At 37.8% G+C, this 17,266-nt stretch overlaps 1 protein-coding gene across 2 annotated transcripts in view; it reads left to right on the plus strand.

The window, feature by feature from the left end:
* The window catches only part of MCM9 (minichromosome maintenance 9 homologous recombination repair factor), a 58,900-nt gene extending 45,705 nt beyond the window's left edge, over nt 1–13,195 (plus strand). For both annotated transcript variants that reach the window (NM_001398197.1, XM_040696681.2), the window contains exons 8-13: nt 58–232; nt 2,133–2,335; nt 3,309–3,512; nt 4,901–4,983; nt 9,188–9,333; nt 10,949–13,195. In NM_001398197.1, coding sequence (NP_001385126.1) covers nt 58–232; nt 2,133–2,335; nt 3,309–3,512; nt 4,901–4,983; nt 9,188–9,333; nt 10,949–12,491 — 2,354 coding nt within the window. In that variant the 3' untranslated portion in view covers nt 12,492–13,195. The remainder of the gene's footprint in view (nt 1–57; nt 233–2,132; nt 2,336–3,308; nt 3,513–4,900; nt 4,984–9,187; nt 9,334–10,948) is intronic.
* The last annotated feature ends 4,071 nt before the right edge of the window (nt 13,196–17,266 follow it).

Below are 17,266 nucleotides of genomic sequence, written 5' to 3' on the forward strand. Positions count from 1 at the left end.
CATTCTTTCACTCCTGCAATCTGAGAAAAAGACTGACTGGAATAATTGATTCTTCAGGTTTGACAGTGACTGCTGTGAAGGACTTTGGGGAGTGGAACTTGGAAGCTGGAGCACTGGTGCTTGCAGATGGAGGCCTTTGTTGCATTGATGAGTTCAATAGCATCAAAGAACATGACAGAACCAGTATCCATGAAGCAATGGAGCAACAAACCATCAGTGTAGCAAAAGCAGGGTAAGTGGCATGTTAACATATGTGACAAAATAATGTTTCTCTTATACTTACAAGTTGAAGAGACGCTTGTCATGCTAATGAATTACAGCTGTTTTCTTTGTTGTATTGCATAGTTTTGTTCTTGGCAGTATTGGTCAACAGGGTGAACCGACATTTCATAGACGTACCTCGTTCATTTATCATAGAATCATCATATCATAGAGTGGCCTGGGTTGGAAAGGACCTCAAGGATCATCAAGCTCCAACCTCCCTGCCATTGGCAGGGCCACCAATCTCCATATCTAATACTAGATTAGGCTGCCTATGGTCTCAGACTTCCAGGTTTTCGGTCTACTACTGCTCTTAGACAAGGACTATTTCCTGAAAAGACTGTGTTCTTGTCATTTTGTGGGAGCTGTCATAATAATTGTACGTGAAATGAGGAACCTAGTGAAATTAGTATTGGAACTCAGAAAGCAGGACTTCATTTCTCCAAAATTTAGTAATACTGGATTTCTAGGCTGCTCCAACTTGTATGTTGGGCAAGGCATGAATATAAATTCCTACTTACTTTCATGTCCTCACTTTCTTTTTAAACTGGTATCTATTCAAATCTGCTGCTTCTTTGCCAGTTTGATCTCTGAGCTCAAACCTCTTTCTCTCAGTCATAAGCAGCTCATGTGCAAGCGCAGACCATCCCCTGGCTTATGTTACTAAAGTCTCTGCTACTCAGAAGGCACCATCTTTTCCACATCCATCTTTGTTCTCATCCACTCTGCTCTTGTTCCCATCACATCTTCTTGTCTCCTCTAGTTGATCATATCCTTTCTTTTTCTGGGTGTCTGCACTGAATCCTTCTCCAGCCTCTTGTGCTCTTGCCATTTTTTTCACTTTACAACTCACCTCCTCTTCCCCTCCTGTCTGCTGCATTCTCTTTTGGGATTTTGCTGAACATTTGCAGTTGCCTGTACGACATCTAGTGCGTCATCTTTTTCTTATGTTATATACTATGTTATACTGTGCTGTGTATTGAAAGTATGCATGAATTTGCTCAGTTTATGCATTCTTAAAAATTCATTCACTCATACTTTTTCACCCAAATCAATTCTGATGCAGCCCCTGCAAAATTCTAGGCAGAAAGCAGATAGATCATGTTCCCCTCATCTGGGGAAGTGTGAGCCTTTTTGCCAAGAGTGCAGATGGGGACAAATGGTTGGAAACAAGACAGTATTTTTGCATGATAAGATAGTGATATATTTCAGTTGGGTTCCTTGTTGCAGTTGTTTGAGTTTTGAAGACATCTAACCACAACTTTATCTTCTACCTTTAAAACTCTAGCTTGGTGACAAATCCAAGTTAGAATAACTGCTGCCTTAACTGAAACAGTTACATTGCCCCACATTTAATAACACAGACTAGGATAGTATTGTAAAGAGAGAAAAATCTCATTTACCCTGGAAATACAGTCAATATGGCTGCTGTCACTGTTTGACTGGGTTAATATCCAAAATGTGGTTACAGGAATAAAACGTATGTTACATTTTATTTTGCTTTCTTAAAATGTGAATTGAGACAAAATTTGCCTTTAATTGTGAAAAAAGTATACTGTAGGAATCCACGAAGTAACATTTATTTCTGAGAAGCTATGTTAGCTTTAATCAGCTGTATATAAAGACGACTTGTGGGAATATCTAGTTACTTTTGGTGTGCTGAGTACAGTCTTCAGTTGCTATTCTCTAACTGAGAAAAGCTCTGTATGTAATATTCATTAATACAATAACTGTGTGTATTGTTTAACTCTTAACACTCTTTGAAGGTAAGTGTGCTCTTTATAACATAAAAACGTGGTAATTGTTCTTAACACTTTGGAATCGTTTACCCTTCCCAGCTTAATTCAGCTGTTCATCATACTTCTCTCTAGCTTGGTATGTAAGCTTAATACAAGGACAACCATACTGGCAGCAACAAACCCCAAAGGCCATTATGACCCTGCTGAGTCTGTCTCTGTCAACATAGCTCTTGGCAGTCCCCTGCTGAGCAGATTTGACCTGGTCTTAGTGTTATTAGATACAAAGAATGAGGAGTGGGACCGTATCATTTCATCTTTCATCTTGCAAAATAAAGGTAAGAGTGATCTTTTTTCAATTACTTTATTTATTTATTTATTTATTATTTTTTATTTCCCCCACCTTTCATTTTAGTATTTTATTTTTCAACCTTTCACGTGAATCGGTGTTCACATGTTTGCTGTGATAGTTGCCTGTGATGGTGGTTGTCTTTCTAGTTGGAATAAGATAGAGATCACTGATTAATTAATAGAGGTGATCTGTGAACACCATACTGTTACCTTTACTCTGTGATCAGACCGTCAGCCCAGCTCAGTGAGTGGGTGGTTTCCATCTTGGCCTTTATATTACTTGATGTGCAGATCTTACACGTGATACCATTTTACATGCTGTGAGGGGGAAACTTAATTCAGACAGAACAAATCTTAGCTGTGCGTGCCACAGAACTCATGGAGTGCTTAAACAGTGTGCCAAAGCTGCATGCTGTGGAATTAGGAAAGGCAGCGTGATTTGATTTTAACCAGCCCCTCGTCTGCTTTAGGAGCATGACTTTGATCCCCATTAGAGATCAAGTGGTTAGAGCAACTTCTTCAGCTAGCTTCTTTTATTTTCTTCCCTTCCCAAAATGTATCCCCACAGAAAATGTTCAGAATACGGCAGGTAGTCTTTGGCTTCTATGAAACAGGTAAAACAGCCAGAGGAAGTACAGCAGTCACGTGGCACTTTACATTTTACACGGTACTGGAGCGCTTAGTAACAACCATACCATCTGGTGGACAGTGAGCCTGACAGCACTTCTCTTGGAATTACTGCAGGCTTTGCTGCGGATTGTGTTAGGGGAGGGATTGGGTGGTATGTAACATTCCACACTGGAACGTAATGAAGTCCTTGAGGATTAATGTGCAGGCACTCCAGTATGCCCCAGAAATACAGTAAGATGTCCTTTATATTCACCCACCTAATTAACAGTAATTCTTAGGAAAGGGCTTCATGTCTGTTGTATGTTTACTGACGAGGCAGTTGTTACGCAGGTTGCCCTAGCAAATCAGAAAAGCTGTGGAGCATGGAAAAGATGAAAACCTACTTCTGCCTTATAAAAAGGATACAGCCAAAATTGTCTGATGAGAGCAACCTGATCCTCGTACGCTATTATCAAATGCAGCGTCAGAGTGACTGTAGGAATGCTGCCCGAACTACCATTCGCTTGTTGGAGAGTTTGATACGCCTTGCAGAAGGTAAGGCTGGGGCAGTTTTATTTTTAGGCTACCAATTAACCTTTATAAAATGAATAGATTGGAAGTTTAATTATAGGCGGTGAGCGGAGTAGCAGCTTTTCTATAGAGATACAGATAGATGAACCTTATATCACTTTGCAGTCTAAAGAGATTTGGAGTTGGAGATTTTGAATGTAGGAAAAAGTGTTTTATTTGGATGATCAAAATCAGTTTGAATTTTGCCATTCTCACAGCCATAATAAAAATGACAGCCACTGGAAGAAATTATATTTGAGAGAGAAGTCTCTGAAGATATGTGTCTTTATGAAAAGCAAATCTCAGGATTCACTTTACTTAGTTTGACTCCTGGGTTGCCGTCCTACTCAGCCTGAGGAAAGGTGTCAAGTATTGGGTACTATCCTAAAATGAAGAGAACGTCAACACGTTTTTGTTTCCTTCAATATCAGTAATCAAGTCTGTATTTTGCATGTGGGACTACAGCATTTCCAACTGTAAATTCAAGTTATATTTCATTTACAAGAACAAAACAAAGGAAGCATAGGTCTCTATTCTAACATGATTTCCTTTACTACAATGTCACAATCAAGTATTTTCAAGGTGAATTTAAAAGAACGTACTGTATTCTTGTATAAAGAAACATAAGTGGTCTTCATGCTTTTTTATGCCAGTGAGCAGTGTAGTACTTTCTGCATCAGATGTTTATACTTTGGTCTCCATTTACAGGGGAAATTATTTAGCTGAAATAAATCCTTGCCTTTAGGATTCACGTTATTTATGTGTTTAAGGTTTCTTCCCTTCTTATGTGCCTCATATTTAGGACTTCTAGTAGCACTTTGTTCTTGCAAAGTATTATATAGATGGTATTAATTAAACTTTCTCATGCTGAATGGGAGCCATGTTTCCACAACCAATTAGGATGGCTTCATGAAGAAAATTATTTGCATTATATCCACTTGCAAAAATCAGTTTTGTTTTGCTGCTTTGTGAAAGGAAAGCAAGAAAAAATAAAGCTATGTAGAGAAAAGCATGTCTCAGAACAGTTAGAGGAAATTACATCTTTTCTGACCTATGATGAATTGTATCACATTCTTCGTTGTTATATCTAGGATTTCATGTCAACTTCAGCATTTTGAGCATTGTTATTCACACTGTCCCTTTACAGTAATCTAGAAGCACATTACACATTACGAAGTCTTCTAATTCCTATTGGAATTGACACCAAAATCAAAAGGACCATATTAATGTTTAAGTTAAATCCATACACAAGTGTTTGAAGAGCTAAAGAAGTTTGAAGAGATATCATCTCCCTTGTAGTACAAAAAATGGCTTTTTAACTTTTGACATACTTCCACTCATACTCACTTTCAGTGCCTGTTTATTTTTGCTAGCTCATGCCCGCTTGATGTTTAGGGATACCGTGACTTTGGAAGATGCTGTAACTGTGGTATCGGTGATGGAATCTTCTATGCAGGTAAGATTTCTTGCAGACATCGTAATTGCTGTAATACCACATTAATGGACTTATCATGTAGGTATATGCCAACTCTTTTAAACTCTTTGGAGAAGATTTCATGTTGTCATGGGAAGTAGATCATCAGAGACCTTGACAATTAATTTTTAGTCCATCTTGATGACAAAAATCCTTAAACGCAGGTTGTAATGGAAACTCTGGATTGATCATAAAAGAACAGCATTTCTTAATGGACCTTGCAGTCTAAGTGGAGTTTGTTATGCTATAATAATCTACATTTTGAAGGCCTTTTGAAGCAGAAATTATTATATCACTATCTTTAATAGTCTCTGATGAATTTTTCTTCTCTGTCATTACCTTGTCTCTCATGAACTAGATATGAGAGAACCAATCAATTGTTTTGAGAAAGTTTCGAATAGTTGCTCAGATCAACACCTTGCTTTGCCATTAGAGCATTTTAAAACATGCTGTTGATGATACTGAAACTTACAGAACTTTTAGGAGAATAATTTTACTCTGAGAAACCTTAAAAGTTCAGAATGTGGGTTACCATACACTGAAAATTGTGTTTTCTAGTTATCACATGGATTTGTGTAATATTTCTAAGTAAAAAAAATAAAAAATAAAAACATGCATGGAAAGAATGTGGAAGACTACATTATAACTGACTGGAGCATCATTGGGGTATTGAACGTAAAGAAAAGAGGCAGATTTAGAGCAGAAAAAAGGGATGTGAATCTGGTAGAGGCTTTCTTAAATGGAAATTTGGAAAACATTTTTACTTATAAAATACATTTAGAATAGATAGTATTCCTTCAGATAGAAAATTTTAAAGAGAAATAAAGCTTAACGCTATGGAGTAGAAAAAAAGTTACCATAAGTAGATTGTGCTGTATTTTTCACATGGGGTTGATTTGCGCTTCTGAATTACTTGGTTTGGGTTCTGTCAGAGATTGAGTACTCTACTGGACAGATCACTGGTCTGGTCCAAACTGGCATCCCATATTTCTGTATAGATGGATATGAACAGGTCAAAATTAATTTTATATAGCATCCATTAGCTCAAATACAGTAAACACTTTTACAGAAGTGGATATGGACCTTTTTTGAAATGAAGTGCATCCAGGTAGATGTACAAAGTCACATACGGCCCGTAGGCACTTGTGGTTTCCCTTTCTCGTTCAGTGAAGTTTGAGAGATTAATTGCAGTTTGTGCCACAGATAATCTACTGTGCAGTGTTGCACGTAGAATTTGTCTGTAAAAAATACTGCAAGGTCTGACCTTACTAAGTCGCAAAAGATTATTTCTCTGTCTGCTGCAGTTCATCCTGCACTCTTTTGAAGAGCTCAGCTTTTCAATGACAGTACTGCATCTGAGTCAAAATAAGCTGTAATACTATATCCAATTGAAAGAGCAGAAGATACCGTTAACTGTAATTAAAACTGTAATTACTTATGTTGGGATTTGCTGGGACAGTGATTTCGCATCAGTATGATTTTGAGATAAAAGAAACCTGAAATACTCAGTGGTTTTTTTTCATGACATCAAAAAATGGAGACTACTGAATGTATATTGTCATCTCTGTGTATGTGGTCAACACTAATAAATGTAGAAAAAAAAAGGTACTGTTTTAACGACGGGTCACTTCATCATATTTCTTTGTCCCTTGAGGGCTGCAGTTTGCATAACAAGCATATGTCTAATCAGTGCTAGTGAGAAATTTGCCTGAATTATGACTGTATAAGACTACCTGGGAGCAGTTTGTGTGCTCATCATATTTGCTCTATTCATTGATTTGTAGGAGGAAGTAGGCACATGTGTTTGTTTTTCTAAGAATCGGCAAACTTGAGACCTGCTATTTAAAGCCACATTTTATTTCCACATGGAAATTATAAATAAATCACTGAAATTCTTTTTTAAGGAAGTGATTTCTTCAATTTCTTAAACTCCAAATAAAAGCAACATGCAGTGCTTTCTTTTCAGAAAGTAGTCCCTTATCTAGAAAATGAAATTGTTTTTATGTGTAGATACATCCTATGTTTCCTGCCTAACTGTAGAATAAGGTTGGAAATGCAGAAGCACCAGTGTCATTCTTGAAGGACTGGCTGCCACTTTTCAGTTCAGCTTTCAGCTTAGCAAATTTTATCTTAAATGTCGTCTTTCCAACTTTACAAGAAAACATATTCTTACCAGTGTAAAATCACAGTTCACAGTTCTCAGGGAAGTATTTGGATATTTCATGTGAGCCTACTTGGGAAGGAGTACTATCCTATTTTCATCACTGGCTCGGTTCATTGAGCCTTTTGTTTGCTGGTTGGTTTTAGCCTCTGTTCACCTTTGTTTTTCTCAGGGAGAGGAGGACGTAGTTGTGCCCATTGGGCATATGCTTTGAAATACATAATACTTTCTTTTTTTTCCCCACTGGATTCTTATATCATAGGTTGACAGTACTCAAGCTAGAAGCAACTTCTCCTTGTCAATATTTTGCTCAGTATTTTATTATTTACTGCTCAAATGCTGTTCTACAAATAGAATTCTTTTTTTTTTCTTGTGCTTTTCTGCGGAATTCATTTCCAATGTATTTCAGAAATAGTGATGCATATTCATGCTGTCATTGTAAAGTGACAGGATGGTACTACTCCTGTTCTGTAATCTGGAGTTGATGTATGCAAGATCCAGAAGAAATTATTCACTAAAGCACGTCTTATGAAAAATGGTTCAGGCTTAGTTTCAGAACAGTAGACTCTGAGTGTTTGAGCGCATTCTCTAGTGACAGCAATTTCCTTCTGTGCACACACCACATCAAGCTCCCAATTAGGAGCTTATTGCCTTTCAAAACCTTTGCTTAGTTGTCTCACTCAGACTCATAAGATCTGGAACTTAGTATAGAGATAGAATCTCATTTTCATCAGTAGCTTTTAGCTGTCCTAACCAGCAGATCAAGCTTTCCTTTCTGCAGCCCCTGCCTCACTGTACAATTTCCAGTTCCTGAAACAAATAAGGAAAAACTCAGAATAAAATAGATATATGAAACAAATAAGTGTTGTACAAAAATCTTTATCATAACTGCTTTTATGTGGAACTAATTTGTCATATACCTGAACAATCTGTGAAAAAAAAACAAGCAATAACTTAAGAGGGATGCATTAACTTCTCACAGCCAGCCTTAGTTTTAATATTACTTAATATTTGTTTTAGAGGGCTTGAATTAGCCATGTGAGTGATGTTGCTTCAGTGTGAGTTTTTTTTAAATGAACTTTTAAAAGTACGAAATGGAAAAAAAAAACAAATTGCCACAAACAGCACCACATGAACCACATTTTCAGTAGGGACAGCCTATAGACTCAGAGTCTCTATGTCTGGAGGCTGCCTTTATTGAGAACTTGAGGGCCATGAGATGCTGTGTGTGGCAATTTCTGCTTTCAGAGACTGTCCACTTTTGCTGCTGCTTTCCTGGTGCTTGATAAGCACGTTGTTGATTAGTTGGATTGAGCTTTATAGATTAGGCAGGAATGGTAAATGCTGGCTAATCTGTGTCAAAACAGGTGTGTGGTTTTTATGGTTTTGTTTGTTTTGTTTCTCCAAAGAGCTGTAGTAGAATATTTTGTGTGGAACGAGTCACTTTGTGCACATGTTCTGTTCCAAATAAAAGCTACTTCATTTCTCACAAGATTAGAAGTGTGGAATTACTCCTAAATAGTTACATCTATTCAAAAATAATTTTGCAGTTTGATTTCTCTCATGTTGACAAGCCTTAATACCCAGGTCTTTCCACTTAAATAAAAAGGAAAAGTTAGTGAGAAAAATTAGCAGTCAGAACACTTTCCATTATGAATGTTGCTCACAGTATCAGAATTTTTACAAGGTATTTGGAGGCCTACTTTTAATTACTAATGTCTGTTTTTAGTAATGATGTTCTCAAGCCTTAGGTGGACATTCTGTTTTTCTATAAAGCAAGTAAAATCAGCACTCAGGAAAAGTAAATGATAATCTTGAGCATAAAATTGTTCTGTGTGTATGAGCAACTGCCTGTGTGAGCAGACCTAAAAGGATTATTTGTGTCACTAGAGTTCCTCAGTAAATATTTGCCACGTTAAACTTTAAAATATCTGAGGGAGAATTTTGTATTAAATGGTCTCTGCTGCTTAAATCTGATACTAAATAATGAAGGTAACTTGTTTAAAATCTCTTCTGGTGCCACAGGGAGGTGCACTTCTTGGAGCCATCAACGCCTTACACACCTCATTCCCAGAAAACCCAATGACACAGTACCGAATGCAGTGTGAACTCATACTGGAGCGACTGGAGCTGCACGATCTTCTGCACAAAGAGCTGCAAAGACTTGACAGGTATTTGCAGAGTGACAAAATAATTCAACAGAGAAAGAATTGTTTGACAATAATTTCTAGGGAAAGTCTAAAAATAGAATGTGACCTTGGGAAAGGGCTTGTTCTTTAGAGGATGTGAATAAGCATTGTATTAAAGTAGCACTGTGAGATCATCACAAGATCATTTCTCTCTCTGGGTTATGGAATGCAACAATAATTTTATCATCTCAATTGGTTTCCAACATATATCTCAATTCTATACTCAGGTAAATTCCAACTGAATTTACTAGGGTGCAAGATTCTGTATCTGAACATGTGATTGTATAAAACATTTTGTTACTTGCTTGGTGAAAAACAGCAGATCTGCTTTATATTTTTTATGCCTTCTTTTGTGTTGAGCTCATGATTCATGCCGTTGTTTTAATGAAAAATAGAATTCTAAATCAAACTTCTTTCGGGGGATTTTTCTATTTTTACACACAAATTTTCAGTTTTTTCTCTAGTTATCAATTCACTGCAGTAACCTCTGGAAAGTCTATTTTCTGATACTGATGGAGAGCCTTTAACTCACTGGGACTGAGAGGAGGACACTGTGATTGGTGGGAAATAAATACAAAGTAAATACAAAAAATAATATTTGTTTCCTGAAATGAGATCAGGCTTTAAAGAAACTTGTACTTTCTTGTTGTTAAAGGAATACAAATGATTAATATTATTAAAGCTAAGGGAATAAGAACAAGTGGGATAACACATTTTTTCATTCAGATGTTTTTCAGACTTTTTTAGTAGGGACATCTTAAGCACAGTGGCAATAAAAGGAGATTAAAAGTAAGGTATCTCCAATAGGCAGAAAAAAGCTTGTTCTAAGAAACAAGTGTTTATAAAGGATTATTGAAATACAGTGTGGGATGGGTCCTACAAAGGTAGGATCGGATCTGCAGTTGACCTTTCTGTCAGGGACTTCTGTTATCTTCTTCTCAGTCTCCCTAGCAAAGGGGATTTCCCATTGCTTTTGGGTAGTCTGGTTCCATTATTGCTCCATTCTAATACTCATGAAGGTTTTCTCCACATCTCACTGAATCCCTTGTACTGCAAATTAAGGTGATTTCTTCTTCCACCCTCTTAAGCAGCTTAGAGAATACTTAATGAATGTCCTCTAAAACAATCCATTCTATATTAGAAGACTTGTCCAATGTATTTCCCCTAAACCACATTTGGATAAAACAAGCATACATCTTTCAGCACATCTTGGTGAATCAGGTCATTTCTGTAACTTTTCATCAAAATCTTTAAGTGTGTTCTATCAAAATAGGCCTATTCGTAAATAATTGAAAGAATGGTTTTTAAAAATACGTGCCAATATAGCATTTTCTCTCAAATACAGTGTTTTCTCTCATGTAATAGAAGAATTCTGAATTCTGCCACTTAATGCAGAAGGTGCTGAGAGATCAAAATGAGCTTAGACTGCAACACCAGCTTCTGGAGAGCTATACGTGAAACTGAATTATTCAGATACTTGAACGTTATTTGTAGCTTTTCACCATTCATACATACTAAATATCATTAGGACAATAAAGGAAGAAAACCTGAAAAATAACTGATTACTGCTTCTTTTTTTTTCTTTTTCATTCTACAGATTACAAAAGGAAACTTACTGCCAATTACAGCCTGAAGAGACAAGTTTCAGTACTATTACAGGATGCTTGAACAAAAATACATTTGAGTCAAAGCAAAAGTCTCAGTCAGAACCTTCAGATCAACAAAAGATTAACTCCTATCCACAGCCTTCTTTGCCCAAAAGCAATTGTGAAGGGGATAAACACCCAGAAGCCTTACGCAACCCAACGCCTGGTAATAACATAAGTACAAAACGCTTGAGTAGACTTAACAAGAGAAGTGATGATGGCAGCCTGGGATGGTTTGACAGACTGGAAGACAGAAACACTGATGCTGAAGAAACTTTTTGGAAGACATCTCCATTGCCCAAGACATCTCCAGATAATATGGCTTTAAAAACCATGTCTAAGTCCTCCTGTTCAGAGGAAGGAAATTCTTCAGTCCCGAGGAAGGAAGATGGAATGAGAGGGTCACTAAGAACTGTTACTCTGTGTGCTCCTTTGGAGCAAGACAAAGTTTCTGAGATAAGCAGCAAAAGGACTGAGGAGCGCAAATGTTTTTCTTCAGAAGCAAACATTCAAGACCCAACATCAGCAAGTGCCAGTGTGCAGGAGTCAGTTATTACACAACGGGTTTCTAAAAGCCTGCAGAGGCTGCACACAGAGAAATCACATAGATTCTTTACAAGTACACAGAACTCTGAAGCAAATGCTCTTCCCTCAGTATTACCTGTATCAGGGCTGCTGGATCTTTCAAGTGATACAGACTCAGTAGTTGGAGATGAAAGTAATAGTGCATCTGCAGCAGTAAAACATGCAGTAATTTCCATGAGAAAACGAAGTAAAGGTCAAGCAGAGAAGGAAGCAAAGGCAGTAAGTTCCCATGAGCCAGAAATTACTGACGGTGAAAGTCCTCCAGCAGCTAAACTAGCTAAATTTTCTTTCAGACCAAGGACAAAACTTGATGATTCTTCTGAGAAGAAAAACGCAGAATTTCCCCTTTTTCCAAGTGAAAATACTGTTAAGCCGGGAGAGCAGCCCCAGGGAGAGCAGCTGCAAAAAGATTGCTGCCCACCTGAGAAACGCAAGATGACACTGACTTGCTTAGGAAGAAAGGGTTTGGAAAAGCAATCCATTGGTAGTAAAGGGAATGAAGAGCAACTGAGTCAGGCCTTAGGGAAAGAGATGGGAGGAAATGCACTGATACATTCTGATGTCACCCTTGATGTTGTGTCACCTCCACCCACTGAAAAAAGAAGGGAGGGAGAGGAGAAGCTTGGTGGTCCAAGCACAGTGAGGGTGTGCTCCAGCACATTAGAAAACCTCTCCAAGTTCTGCTTTGCGTCACGTCCTGACTCAAAATCAGAAGCGCCACCAACTATCAAGACTGACACTAACAACAAGGAAAGCCACAGCCCATTGCTGAAGGTGCATGTGAGCAATCCTAACAAAAGGAAGAGTTTTGCACTGGGAAATGCAAGTAAAGACAGTGTGGTCACCCGAAAATCTCTCTTCTCAATAGCAGAGCTGGATGATGCTACATTAGATTTTGACTGGGATTAAGAGGTTAGGAAAAATCCTAGTTTGTAACATGTATATCCTCCAAATTACTTAACACATAGCTTTTCTAAATCTACATCCTTCTGTTAATTGTATCAGCAGTCTCCATAGGTTACTAAAGCATTTAAAAATAAGTCGTCTTGGATGCCTGTTGATACCAATGAACATACTTTAAGGGCTGTATACTTTACATGAGCCAAAGGTTGTGAATACTACAGGCCTTACGTGACTTTTCATTTTCTAAACTCTTCCCAAGAATGCTAATGTCGATTGACTGTTCTGAATGATCTGATTTAACCCAAATACTCATATGTTTCATATATCCAGAGTACAGCGACATTAGCAGAAGAGCAAGTTTAATTGGGTCCTTTTTTTCATGTAGTAGTTGGAACTGTGTGTGATACAGATTGTCCTTTTGAGTGACTGTGCTGCTTTGGAGAAATGATGATGCTAAAGCTATGTCATTATGTTTTGTTTCCCTGTATAGGTTTGTATTCAGCATAGTGATATATTGTGATTTATCATCATGCTGTGCTGAATATTCCAGTATTATCAATATCATGACAACTTTGCTACATGTCTGGCTACTGTGCTCCTTATCACACTTCTAATGTTGAAGACATGTATCTAGGACTTTTTATTTGTGATTTTGGTTTTTTTATTATTATTATTATTTCATTTCAGTTTTAAATACACTGGTTTTCAGATGTTTGTATTCTGGGTCATTTTATCAAAACCCAATTCTGTAATAAACAGACAACTCTTCATGGCAGAGAGAACAAATTTCAGGTAACTGGAACTCCTGGGTAATCAGAGTAACTTTAATGCAGGTGTTAAGCCCTGGCATATAAACTACACTTCAGACCTAGCTTCATGGTGAATAGTTATCCTAGCACAACTTGATCGTGCCCCAGAAAATGTTTAATTGACTATTTAAATTATGATTAGTGTTTTTCTACATCTGGTATGCGGTTTATCTTCTGTGGCATGCTGCATCCTATGTCATTCATTTGTCTGATGGGAAATTAATCTACTAGTGTATTACATGTTTACAGAGAGAGGCAAGCCTTGAATTTCCTTCAGTGACTTGTCAGGTATGTTTCTTTTGTGTTTGAATTCTCCACAGAATATTCTTGTTATTACCTACAAGGTAAACAGAGAATGAAATGGTTGCTTATGGCACAGTAAATCCTTTGAGAGGCTTGCTAGCACAAAGAAGGTCTTATTTTTCTTGATTTGTTTAAAATTAGCAGTAGCTCCCTTGAAACTAGGTGAATTAAAATAGTGTAAAATTTCAGGAAATTAGGGGGAGTGATAAGGCCCAAGTATTTCAGTGTGATGCAGTGAAATCATGAAAACAGTAATTACAGTGGGTGACTTACTGCTAGGAGTTTGAGAAAATGACAGAGACATGATTGTCCATACTGATGGTATAGTGGTACTCTGCTGGAATCAAAAGAAGTCAACTTCATTCACCTCTCCCCCAGAGCACAGAGCCACCCAGTCCTGCTCCTTCCCACGGATATGGGGTTTAGGTGCTCTGCACTCATGACTGTATTGCCCTTGAAAACTAAATGTTTCCTACAGGATACGGTACTCAATCAAGAATCCAGAAATCTTGAATCAGAAATCAGAATTCTAATTCTAATGCTATTGACATTAATGACACTTTCCTCATCTAGAATAATTTGATATATAAAATAATGTTAAGAGTTGCTCCGAAGAACTGCGTGCGTACTTCTGTGGGAGGCTGCTTGACTTTCTTCTCTCTCTGCGCTGGAAATCAGATCCCTGTTGAAATCAGTAGAATCAAAATGGCACAAAACTGCATTTATGGTCAAGGTTAGATTTTTCTTCATGTTCTCCATGCTCATGTTGTGTTTGAGAAGGTTCTTATCTTTATAGCCTGCTAATACCAAATTTGTTGCACTGTAAAATCTGCCTGAGGGCCAGGATAACTACATAGTGAATTAGGGTAGCTGTATTTTTTGAAAAACTGAGATGCTTTGTAATGCAGAGAGCTGCTTTCCTTACTAATGAAACACCTTGTATTCTAGAGGTAGAGAAAGCAAGAAGGTAATGCTCGTTCACTCCCATTCTTGCTGAGGATTTATGAGAACCTAAGACCATTTTTGCATTTTAGCACCTCTCTTCAATAGATTGAAAGTCGACACCTTTGAGCATATCAGAACAAATCTGATAATGCCTGAGAGAATTCTAGATCAGTTCAGACATTTTAATTGTTGACAAAGTTAGGCAGCCCTGGGAAGAGCATGACTGGGCCGCTGTCTGCTGTTCGGGTGTGTTTTAGGCATCTAAATCCAAAAATCCTGCAGAATTTAAGCATACTGAATCCTATCATTTTTTACAGTATTCTAATGGTTAATCATTTCTGAGAGACAATATTAAATCAGTAAAGAGAAAATTGTCTCTCGAAGTAATCAGCGTATAACTTTATAAAATGGAGATGTTTATTATTGAGCAGAGTTTTTGGGATCTGAGGAATTTGCTTCTCCCTTAGTGTGACATGAGAAATTGGAAAAGCAAGCCAAAATGAATCAAGAAAGGGCAGTGCAAACTCCAGTGGCTCTGAGGTCGCTGGTTTTTAATATCACTTTGACATCTGTGCTTTCCAGTTAGAAGCAAAGGGGAGGTACAGGGACATCATAGTCAGCTTTCAGAAAGGTCTGCCTTGTCTCTCTTAGCAGTTATTTCCAGACCTCTGCTGTCGTCTTTACCTGGCGTTGCCATATCTTTATTTTTTTTAATCTTTTAAATAATGTTTTTAATTTCATCTTCACTCTATTTTCAATTACTGATCGCTTCACTTGCAGAGGAGTCTCAACATGCTATACATACAGCATTCTAGTGTTTGTCACCCAGCTATTGTAGGCATCATTGAAAAGGTGTTGCCTAAGGCAGACAGTGCTGTTCACAGATGTTTATGTGAAGGCAATACAAGAGAAAGCACCTGTTTTTCAATCCAATTTTCTTATAATGATTTTGACTTCTCTTAACTTAAACTGTTACGCTATTAAATTACTTTTAATGATCAGTTTCAATCCTTCAGTATTACCTGAAATTCATCCTGCAGGCAGCATGGTATGTGGGTATTTAACACTCAGGATCTTACAGCACTTACAAGTAGAAATCTGTGGCACGTGACTAGCCTGGTTTTGCTGGAGATGGTAATGCTGTACGAGACACAGACCGTGACTGCTGCTGCTTCCATTCCTCCTCCCCTGGACACTTGCCACTCGTAGCTTCCTCCTCACCTCACCCCCTTCCTTCCAGGCCCTCACTGCTGCTTTTTTCTGCAGCTCAGAACTGCTGTCACTGCCTGGTCCAGCAACACCAGTGGAGTCCTCCTTGGTACTCCCATGGGAATTATTACCCTTGTTATTTAAAGCAATTCTGGGGCTGATACTCAGTTCTTAAGCTCACAAAACAATCTGTAATAGGAATCACTTGCCATGTAAATATCTTTAAAAACAGCCTTGAATTCCTTCCCAGCATCATGAAAATATTAGATACAATGCAAAAAAAAAATGTGCCAGAAGACAAACAAAAAAAGATTGTATGTGCCATGGGTATCATCTACTCTGCTAACACATTCTTGTGCTGCCAGCTAGTTTTATCCTGTTTATGTGCTGCTTTTAGTTCTAAATAACTACTAAGCAGAAAAAAAATACCCTGCATGGCTGAGTTTGCTCGTTGCTCATGTTAATGTCACAACAGTTATTTGAGTGCCGTGGTTGTCATCAAATATGTACATTACTGTGTTACATATCATAATGTGATGTGCACCAGAATTATACGGTGAACTAAAGCCAAAGGCAAAGCAAGGTCAACCTAAGCAGAACTGAAACTTCTAGTTAATGGATTCAACTTGAACAGATCTCCCAAGTGAAGACATGTAGCGTCACAGAGGGAATGTATTCATTGATGGGAAGATGAGGTAAACAGGGTATTAAGTGTTCAGTATTTCATGTGAATGAGGCAATAGATTCATTAATAATGAATGTTAATTATGTCATCTCCCTCTGATATCTGATATTCCCTGGCTTATCAATGCTTTCCTTCCTGCTAGGCAGAAGAATGTTAAAAGTTCCAAGGACTAACATTGTCCTTTTCCAAGTAAAGAGTATGACTATTTTAGAAAAAAGACTGAAAATACGTCTAGCAGGTTTGATTCTTCTGAAAAAGTGTGTATATTTACAACTGCAAACAATTATTCACAGAATAAATACAATAACGTGCATAACGTATACGTATTGCATAATCATGTCAATATTCTTACGCAAGTAAAATATATTTCCACAGTGCAGCTTAGGAAAAGATAACTTTTGGGGTAGTCAAGTTTCGACCAGCAACATTTCTTAATTCCAATTCAACAGTCATGAGAGAGCTACAACAGGATTATGTGAAAAGGGAAATCAAGACGTGTTTGAAGAAGCCCCCACCAGGAAAGCTCCTACAGCAAATTGAAGTGACTGTGTCTGCTCAGGAGTTGGTCACGTTCTGACTCTCAGCAACCAGGTCCCACATCAGCCTGTTGCTACTGTCAGCATCATAACTCCACACTTAACAGCAGTTGAAAGCAGGTTGTCAGGAGTGGTGGAAGCTGCAAATTCTCAGGTATGATTGTCTTCCACATTCAGTGGCATTCATGTGTTGCTTCGTTTTCACTGCCAGTCATTAGGTAAGCGTACCACTAATTTCCAGAAGTGCCATTTGCCTTTTCCCATCTCCGTTCACTATCCTTCAGTCTCAAGGCA

Source organism: Gallus gallus, chromosome 3 (genome assembly GCF_016699485.2).
Source record: "Gallus gallus isolate bGalGal1 chromosome 3, bGalGal1.mat.broiler.GRCg7b, whole genome shotgun sequence".
Taxonomy (NCBI): domain Eukaryota; kingdom Metazoa; phylum Chordata; class Aves; order Galliformes; family Phasianidae; genus Gallus; species Gallus gallus.